The 10659-nt window shown below is 41.9% G+C and overlaps 1 protein-coding gene across 1 annotated transcript in view; it reads right to left on the reverse strand.

The window, feature by feature from the left end:
* Positions 1-10659, reverse strand: part of cacna1ba (calcium channel, voltage-dependent, N type, alpha 1B subunit, a) — a 783270-nt gene that overhangs the window by 158199 nt on the left and 614412 nt on the right. The window contains exons 38-43 of the mRNA XM_050050840.1: positions 6319-6435; positions 5994-6059; positions 5763-5854; positions 5105-5255; positions 3768-3895; positions 2393-2489 (exon numbers count right to left, since the gene is read on the reverse strand). Of these exons, the coding sequence (XP_049906797.1) occupies positions 2393-2489; positions 3768-3895; positions 5105-5255; positions 5763-5854; positions 5994-6059; positions 6319-6435 (651 nt within the window). The remainder of the gene's footprint in view (positions 1-2392; positions 2490-3767; positions 3896-5104; positions 5256-5762; positions 5855-5993; positions 6060-6318; positions 6436-10659) is intronic.

Below are 10659 nucleotides of genomic sequence, written 5' to 3' on the forward strand. Positions count from 1 at the left end.
TATACTTGTATATCTACACCCATTTGCACGTGGTCAAACACTCACCTACACATGTACACACACACACACACACATACAACCACAGGCCGCACAATTAGAAAAAACAACAGTACAAACAGCTAGAAATATCAAAAGTGCAGCAGCTGATTGAGACAGACTGCTTGAATGACTGTATATTTTACTTAAAACAAATTTTTCCTTTTACCATACCAGCCTAATAGAAGAGTGACGGATACGCTACACTGTGTCCACACGGACTTCATATGATCCCATTTACACCTCGTATTAGCATGCAATCGGCAACTGCATTTGTGATCTGATAATGACATCTGATCACAGACCTTTGCATTTACACCTGGTATTATCACCTCAATTCCACTAACACTGTGAGTAGATCTCAACATGGTTAGGCAGAGCTGGTGGACTTATCAACAAACATGGTGGATCACAACAAGAAATGTGAGAGGCAAAGGTCACGTGACAGACCGAGATCAAGGCCAAAAAAAAAAAAAGGCTTTTTTCTAAATGTCACAATAATAACAGAATTTGAACATGTGGGTCAAATAAAAAAGTCTCAAAGAGCTTGAACTGAAAATGTTCATGGGCAGTCTAATGGTTAAACTCTATGGTCCCTAAAAGTGGAAGTGGAAAACTTTTTCTGGCACATGCCAAAAAGTGAGCTTTAATTGGAATGAAAGAGGCACATACGAAGTGGCAACGTCCAGGGCTGAGAAACACTTTAGCATAGAATAGCCAAAAACTGCAGTTCTTTGAACAACCACTTGAGGCTAGCTCCAGAAGTCAGTCAATCCCCATAGAGCCCCATGTTAAAATGCCCAACTTTACAGCAGAAATAAACATGTTTACAGCCTGGTATAAAAACAGTTTTGGTTTCTATAGCTAATTTCAACATTCATGTGACTGTACAGTGGGAAGAATTTTTATATAACTCACCCATTTACATTTTATAAAAGCTTAAAGGGACATATAATTAAGGGCGGGCCTCTTTGAGTGACAGGCTGTCTGCTGATAGCGTCCATGGCTTCTCAGTCAGATCCACCTCTCGCTCCTCCACAGCTCCACCCTCTCACCCAGCAATGGCCACTTCTGGCTCCATAACACATAACACGATAGCAACAGCCGAAGTGCTGACCCCAAGGCTTCAAAACAGGAGTTCACAAACCAATGGGTGATGTCATGGTAGCTACATCCTTTATTGTTACAGTCTATGGCATACACACAATATATCCATGAAAGGCATTTGCTGCAAAAAGCTATTTTTCCCTATTGGGATCAATAAAAGTCTTGCCTTAACTTATCTTAATGAGGCGAATGTTACTCAATAATTTAAGAAACTAATCACAGCCAGTGGAAAAGCTTGCCAGGACTGCTGCTAGCTCAACTGTCCCTGTCAGTCATGTGACCCTGGTCACACAGGCCATAGCTGTTCCTCAAGAGTCTCTTGATATGTCACTGGATTAACAATCCTATTATTTTATTTCCTGAGGAAGAAGTAGTCTTGAGTTTTTTGATGTGAACTTTGAGAAGGCAGGAAGAGGTATAATAAGGGGAACTTACTTACAACTTGTTGAGCAAACCATGCTCCTAAGACCTGTGTAGCCTGACCATTGCTAGATGTTGATGATGGTGATAGTATTCTCATGTGGTTTTCCTGATTCAGATGAGATATCCAGAGACAGATCACATGTTAATATCAGGTGGAAATAGGGTCTATTTCTCATTTCTCTTAATCAAAATATAACCACAAAAGAAATAAATACATAAAATAAAAAATCACATTGACATATTTTTGTCAATGCTGTGCAGGACTAACATTCTAACACACAGACAAACACACACACGCATAAGTACACACAAATCGTTCCAACAGTGGATAGACTGAGATGAGATGAGAAAAAGAATGAGAGGGAATGGGCAGCAGAGACAGAACCAGTGACACCACACATACAACATATTACTCCCACAGAAAAGCAGTAGAAGCCACACATACACGCACCCACCTGCATGTGCGTGCGTACACACACATACACACACACACTGCTCCACAAAGTAAAACTCCTGCTAGGGCTTACCATTTAAAGGAGAAAATGATAATAGTAATAATAATATGTCATAAGGGAGCAAATTTCTTCCATAAACATAATATGTTAATTACCATAACTTTAAGTCTGCTTAGTTAAGCTCTATGTTATTAAGAAACAGTAATGACAGTAAGGATGAAGTAGGGCCTTACACAAAAAAATATCAGGGAGCTAGCAAAACAAAGAGAAGGAACGTGGGAAAACTGCAAAACACACACTTTGGCTTGTGGTCACGCCAATGGGAGAAAGATTGTTGAGCACAGGGAAGATGGAGGAAGAGGAGGGTCTACCTTGTGGGCGACTCTTGGCGGACATTTCTTTCCCAAACCTAAGGGTGGGGACATGTGGAGCAGCATCTGATACATATCGAGGTACTTGATACGGCCACTTCACAGGGTAGGAAATCAAAAATAAACAAAATGCAAACAGAGAAGGATGGGGAGTTAGAGGAGGAGGAACAAAGGGAAGAAACCAACAAAACAAGAGAATAATGGAAAGGAAAGACAGAAATCTGTTATTAGATTTCCTAGAGTGAGATGTAAGATGGATGTCATCCCCCGCAGTTGAGTCGGGGCACAGGGATGCATTGCTGTGGAGCTCAGGATCCCTGACAGGAAACATGGGATGGTAAATAGTGAGTCTGGTGGGAGAGGGGAGGAGGGGAGAGAAGAAGGGAAGATGGGTTGATCCAACACACAGAATGCTGATGGGAGGGAAGAGAAATGACAGCACTGTAACTGGGATGTCAGCCTTAGCATGCTAGCAAACATCCCACTGGTACTTCAAACAGGGTGCACAGAGACAAAGATTTCAATGCCAGGCAAAGCTTTGGTTAGCATAGCCTGGCTTTCCTTTTGGTGGACATCTTCATAAAAATATCATATTACATTCTTCATAAGGCTTTTGATCTGATCTTTTAAAGATCTGAATGTCAAGTCAAATAAATTTTTACTTTTACTAGGCCAATATTATAAAATCACAAATTTGCCTCAAGGCTTTACAATCTGTACAGCATACCATCCTATCCTTAGACACTCAAATGTAGAGATCAAATTTCTTTCAAGACTTTTGAGGGTTTAAACTAATACAAATGGGATGTAAATTGTGTCTGCTATCCAAAACTTACAGACAGGGAAAGTAAGGATGGCAGGCGGCATGTTGACAATGCCGTGGCTTTGAAAGCTTTGTTTCCACTCCGGCATCATCAACCAAAGCCAGTCAGTTTGGAGGGGTGTATGCTAGTGTAAAGGCGATTTCATTGGTGCACAGCCATTCAGTTAAAGGTCTTTTGGCATAGAAGTACACAAAGCACCCTAGTGACAGAAATGTCTGGTATTTGCAAACCTTGTATGCTACCCTATTAGGGCAGTTCTTCCCTAAGCCAAGGGGGGGTGAGATAACGCGTAACAAATTGTACATATCCTTATAGGAAATCCGTCCACTGTGGAAAAGAACAAGCACATAAATAAACAAAAGTTCAAGACAGCTTGAAATAAAACAATTATCATTAGTGGGCTGACTGCATACAACAACCAATAGGAACAAGGGCTGTGCATAAGGCCTCACTTAGCCACCTTATTCACAAACAGGGAAGAGAGGAGCAAAGTTTCCCCCACTTTACTTTGTATGCTACTCTCTGGGGCCCAGAGGGAGGCGTGAACATACCATGCAGCTGGGTCGTACTCGGCCCAAACCCGGATGAACTCATCGAGGTGATGAGGCCCCAGGATGGAGGAGTCTCTGGTCAGGTACTCAAAGTTATCCATTATGACTGCTACGAACAGGTTCAGCATCTGGAACAGAGTTTACGCCTGTGATTTAGCCCAGTCACAGCAACATTTAAACAGTCATTTGGAATGTATTAATTCATCTCAGAGCAAATCTGCATTAATCTTTTGTGTCAAATTTGACTTGGCGAATTTCAAGTTGTGCCGCTAAACAATGGCAACCATCTTTAAAGTGCTGACTTTTGAGGGAACAGAGAGCTGTAGGATCCACAGCTAGAGACTTATATTTTAGCATTTAGCTAGGTTGCACCATCCACTGGTATAACATCTTGCTCTGTCTGAGTATACAGTAAACCACTTCACAAAAGAGGCATGGCTTAAAAGAAGACATGATGAGACAAATATGTAATTTAAATAAACTGAATAAACTAGCAATCAAGCTCCAGTAATCCAGTTAGTGGAGCTGAGAAAAATATTTAATTTTATTTTATTTTACATATATTATATTTCATTATTTTATTATTAGTGCTGTGACAGCGACAGGAAAATCAAAGGCGTGGAAGGAGGTAACGCGTGATGGTAACTCCATGTCCTAGAATGACTCAAGAAGTTTAACAAATATGGTTCAATATGAAATTTGATGCCAAAATGCTCAAGTACACACAAAAAACACAACAGCTATGGGAGGAGGCTCTTCCTTGTCACAGCTGCAGATGAGCGCATTGCTTACATCATCAGAGAGACCTCTCTGTCAGGAATTATTCCTGATGGAGACAACAACATGCCTCCACGGGAGCAGTTGATAGGAAGTGTTTGGTCAGTAGATGGGTCTCACAGTCTCGCCACTCAAACAGAAGATAAATTTGTGGAGTTCTCTCTCTCCTGATTAAATCATCTAATAAGTCATCTAATAATGACATTGGGAATTATTATTTTTTTTTTAAAGATATTTTTTGGGGCATTTTGCCTTTAATTGACAGGACAGACAAGTGCGAAAGGGGGAGAAAGAGAGAGGGAGCAACATGCAGCAAAGGGCCACGGGCTGGAGTCGAACCCGGGCCGCTGCGGCAACAGCCTTGTACATGGGGAATGTGCTCTAACCACTAAGCCACCGACGCCCTGACATTGGGAATTTTGAGTTTGAGTTTGAGTTTGTCAGTAGCAAGTGTTCAACAACCTGGGCTTTTCTGCAAAGCCAACGTGTCACATCTGACAGAATAAATCAGGCCAACAGTTAGAGTGGCTACATAACAGTAGGAGTGTTTCAGTGCTGACCAGGAAGGAGCAGAGGAAGATAAAGGAGACAAAGTAGAAGTAGGCGAAGTCACTGCCGCATTCTTTCCCATGGGACCCTGATCGCTCGTCACAGGCTCGATGACTCAAACACGATAACATGATCTCATGCCAGGCCTCGCCAGTTGCACTCCTGATGCACAGAAAATCACAGACAAACAGAGAGGAGACATAAAGGACTGGCAACATTTTGCAGGTCCATGGTTAAGGTTTAACAACATTAAACAGACATGGTTGTACTCTGTGCTGCTTTCTAAAGTGAAGGGAAAATGTAATTACTTCTGACTGACTTGCAGAGAAAGTCAGATAATGTAGACTCAACAGAGGTTGGCTTTGTAGGAAAGTGTGCTTGATGCAAAATTAATTTGGTTGGCAAATGTTTTATGTTGCTTTAACAATGTCTTACTTAAAGCCTCTTAAAACTTTCATATTTTAGATATGTCTCTATAATATTAAATATTCATGATTACATAAGCAACAATCAATGTTAAAGTTGGAGAAAAGAAACAGTCACAGACATTACTGCTAAATAATAATATAATAAATAAAATCCCATATATATATATATATATATATATATACATATATAGGTATATATGGGATTTTATTATGAAGCAGTAATGTCTGTGACTTCTTTTACCTGAAAAGCAGCATAAGAGCTTGGAGAAAAGTACGAAAGTTGTTGTGGTGATTGATCGCTGTGTCCTCATTCAGCTCAATGTTGCCAAACACCTACACCAGAGACACATTGATGGAAAAGGATTTGTCTTAGCAATGTGCAAAATAATGTTTTTCACATTCAGGCCACAACAACTAAACCACTATATTAATATCACGGCCTCTGTGACGACAGCAGAGTAGCATCACCCACCTGCATCCCAATAATTGCATAAATGAAGAACAGCATAGCAATCAGTAGGCAAACATAAGGCAGGGCCTAAGGGACAGGGAAGAGAAAAAACAAACGTATTTACTTCTTGATAACCACACACATATTAATATGCACTAGCAAGACCCAAAGGCTTGCATGTTGAGATGCTTGAGTGATGAGGCACCCTGAGCAGGAAATGATCTGGCACCCCTCTAGTTACCAGTCCACACTCTGTACTATTTGGTCTGGCAGCCGTCCCACAAGTTACTGTGTATGGGTGTGTGAAAGTGCACATTTGTGAGCATGTGATAATGTGTGTAAGCACCTTGAAGGACTGGACGAAGGTCCACAGCAGGATGCGGATGGTGTAGCCCTGTCTTAACAGCTTGATGAGCCGAGCGGCTCTGAACAGCCTCAGGAAGCTCAGGTTCAGCAGCCTGTCCTGTTAGACACAGACGAGGCACCAAGACCTTACCAACCAAATACTCTTATCACCCACTGATAAACACATCCTTATCAGGGTGGAATTATTAATTCAAAAGTTACCTCAGCTGGTTACATGTCACTGTGGTGACATGCTGACCCCCTTTAACTAGTATGCTTGAGAAAAATCATACAAGACCCAGGTGGAAAAACATTTAGGATGCATCAAAGATTCAATCACCAAACAGATGAATGTGGTTTGTTTCTGAAAACAAACATACAAACAAACAAAAAAGATTCCACTGTGTTGATGTTCTAATCACTTATACATTTAGTGATGTCCTTGTTCCCAGTTTGTTTCTGCATTTGTAAACTTTGTGAAATATTTTACATCAGAACTGTAATTCTATATGAAGTTGGGTCCTGGGTTTAGGCATAAAGACGACATTCGCAGTATACCCATCCTGATTCCAGCAGCTGATAAAAATCAGAATCAAGTCTCATATGAGAGAGAATGTGATAAAGTAAACTGGCCTAATCCAAATGAATGCATCTGCAGCTGACATGCCTGAGTGCATCAAAGACACACACATTAATGGGCACTAGGGTCACAATTTGTTTGAATCTATGTTAAAACAATACTGACATGTGTACACTGAAAGAGTTTTTGGTTGCTGTAGTTGTCCTGCCCATATGGCCGCAGACAGATCGTTTCTTAAAGCCATTTCAATGTATATGATGGGGGTATAAAACCCACAGTCCTCATTCTGTGTAAAATCTTTTTAAAGCCCTGCTCAGGCCAAAGTTTAAAAATGAGACAAAACCATTGTAGAGTATTGCAGAGAAAAGTTGCAGCAGTGTGAACTGGTCGGTCTGATCTTGACTCAAGCCAGCTGATGGTGTCACCTGCAACTCAGCTGGACAAATCACTGGCGGCTGGTTTTAGAACGTAAAGCACATCACCTGTTTCAACAGCCAATTGGCTTGTAGGTTCACTGGTCAAGTCAAGATGACCGCTGAAGAGGGTTGCTGCTGCTGCTCACTGTATGTGCTTATGCACCCCCATACACACTTATTTTCATTGATTGATTTATTGGCACTGGTTATTTATATCATTGTTAGTGATATTAGTTGGAGGGACCTGTGGAGTATGGAGGAGAATCATATTAGATTCCTGGTAGGGGCTGTTACCGACCCCCCAGAACCTAAAACTGTGGGTAAATGGGGACCCATCATGCCTATTTTGTTCAGGTACCGCAACCTTAAAGCATATTTTGACAAGGCCGATATACATGGCGACATAACCAGGTGTTGAAATGTTTAGCTGCAGGCATCGAAGGGAAACGAAGACAGGTAAATTCAGAAGGTGTTAAGAATAGGAGTTTAGCAATTCAGTTTGTCCGTGAGGGGTAGAAATACAGAAGGGATAAGTTAGTAAGGAGGCAAGGGTGTGGCTGCCTAGAAGGTGCTTGTGATTGGGAAATGCAAGTAGATTTAGGGGGAAAGCTTGTTGTTCCCCAGGAAATAGTTTGTACCAAGCAGAGGCCTGACATAGTGTTGTGGTCAGTGAGTCAACGGATAGTTTATTTCATTGAGCTGACAGTTCCATGGGAAGACTCAGCGGAAGAAGCCTATGAAAGAAAAAAGCTTAGATATGCAGACTTAGGAGCAGAAGCTGAGCAGCGAGGATGGAAAACTAGGATCTGTCTAGTGGAAGTGGGGTGTAGGGGATTCATAGCAATATCAGCTGTCTCGCTCCTGGGGGAACTTGGAGTGCGGGGACAGAGTTTGAGGAAGACAGTGAAGGAAATGTCAGATGAAGCAGCCAGAGCTAGCCAGTGGATCTATAAGAGAAGAAATAATGTCAATTGGGGGCCAGCAGGGGGAACTACGAAGCAGGGTACATAACTCCTTGAGATCAGGTGGAGAGATCCACCAATCAGTCCTCTCAGGAGAAAATCCAGGAAGAGGAAGGTTATTTAAGTGTGGGAGTGGCCTATTTGAATCCCTTTTTTTGAGACTATGCTGCAAGGTGAGTGTGTTTGCTGATCCTGTTAGTTGATTTATCTCCTTTAACTTTAGTTTATATTGGAGTTATGCTATGTAGCGTGTGAAATAGAGTATGGTGAATGTGCTAGGAAAGGTAGTATCAGCACTGTCGCTACCTGGAGCTTGGTTTTGTTGAAGGTGGCAGTGCTGTTTGGTCTGAGAAAGCCATCTGTATGTAAGGTAAAGGAGGTTGTTGGGTTGGTGAGGAGAGCAGTGAGACCTGGCATTAGAGGAGTGTCTCTGGGACGCCAGAGATCACTGTCTAGCCTCCTGGAGGTGTCGTGGGACCAACTAGGCGAAACACTGGTGAAAGGAGGTTCCCACCCGATGACCCCAAAGACATGTTAGTTATCACTGCTCACTGGTCTGTATAGTTAAGCCTTGCCATAATAGCTTATCATAGGGCTTAGAAGGTTATTCACTGAGTGCTGATCCTTTCTCTAGAGCACAAACTTCTTGTGTTTATTTTAATTGTAATGTATTAATTATGAATACAGTCAGAGGCGGTCCTGGCTAGTTTTACTATTTACACTATGAGCCTCCGCCGTATTCCTGTCTGTGACCCCCGTTCAACCCACAACCGCCAGGATTCGCCTTTCCTTTCTGCTGCTGGTTGAAACGTGATAATAGGGGCGCCCCAACGCCCACTGCACTAACTTGATGTGGAAATGAGCGGTAGTCTAGAAAACTGGCAAGTTTTTTTTTTTTTTTTTTTTTTTTTGGAGGGTGCTCATGCGCCCTCACATAGATTGCGCCCTGGGCGGTCGCCCACATTGCCCATAGCAAAAACCGTCCCTGAATACAGTCCATCTGATGCTTGTTTTGTTTCTGGTTTTTGCCATTTCATCACAACTACAAATCCAACTGTAGCCAGTATCTTACTATCACTACCCTCATTCACATTTTAAAAAGCTGCAAGTTATATTCAGCCACAAAATAAGCCTTAAAAGCTGAAAATCAGAACAGATGTACACAGAGTCGTTGCATAGAGATGATACACTGTCTCATCTAGTTGCATTGGTGTGAACCGGCAGGTTTTTACAAGATTACAGAATGGAGCATTGAAAGTAGTTGCCTGTTTTTTAGATTAAATGTAATATTCCTGTTTGGTACTACTACCCCTCCACTGTAGCACAGCAAAGAAACACTGTGGAAGCACAAAGAGGGAAATTTACATCAAAAATACAGACCTATCCTTTAATCTGAAACAGAACAGAGAGTGCATAATAATCATGCATTGAAACTACAGTTCACAGAAAAGTACATCTGCTGCTCTTATGCATTTAAACAGACACACATACATGTACAGCATGAAGCAAGCGTTTCATCTACTCTGGGTTAAGTCATCAACCTGTAAACAGTGCTTGGTTAAAAAGAAAATCTATAGACTGATGTAGCTTTATCATTATTTAGATTACTTACTAGAGGTCGCTATGACCACTAGGATTCACACACAAGGGTTTCTGAGTAGCATAGTAGGTGTGTAAAAGAGCTAAGACATACACGTCCGAGAAGCTGCATGCTCGTCTGTTTGTGATAGACTGTGCTAATGTTCAGTAAATGGTCAAGTTCAAGAACATGAGTCAGTAAACTTCATGACAGAAGTGACCCTTTTTCGTCCAGCTGACTGAGAGAAAGAGAAGTTTGGAGCAGCGGCATGGCCAAGTTTTACATGCCTGAATCTTTTTACTTCACCTAGCCGTCTGCATGGCTGGACTAGAGACAGTGCTTCTGACGCTACCAGATAGCAACAAAGCTTGACAAGTTAACAAACTACTGTATGCCAGGGATGGATTGGCCATCGGGAGTATTTTTTTTTCTTTTCTTTTCTTTTTTTAAAATTTATTTTGGTTTTTGGCTGGTCGGCCCACAGAGCAGAGAGGTGATGGGCCCACTGGTTTGTCTCTCATCTAAACACTGGCCAATCACGGCCCGCCCCATCCTACTAGTCCCCACCCCCCCAAACAACATCTTGAGTGAGAGAGGACATAACGAGCGACGAAGAAAAGTGAGAAGGAAGCTACATGCACAAATGGAGCCAACTAATAAAAAGCGCAAAGGGGGGACAGAGAAGGTAAGAGATAACTAGTGCGCATGCGCCCGCGCGTGCAGCCTGTTGCAGTCGCTCCTGCTTGTTTTCTCGGTTTTCTTACTTTTTTGCTTTATTAAGTTTGGTATTTGTGCTGGCTTTTTG

Source organism: Epinephelus moara, chromosome 8 (assembly GCF_006386435.1).
Source record: "Epinephelus moara isolate mb chromosome 8, YSFRI_EMoa_1.0, whole genome shotgun sequence".
NCBI classification, from domain to species: domain Eukaryota; kingdom Metazoa; phylum Chordata; class Actinopteri; order Perciformes; family Serranidae; genus Epinephelus; species Epinephelus moara.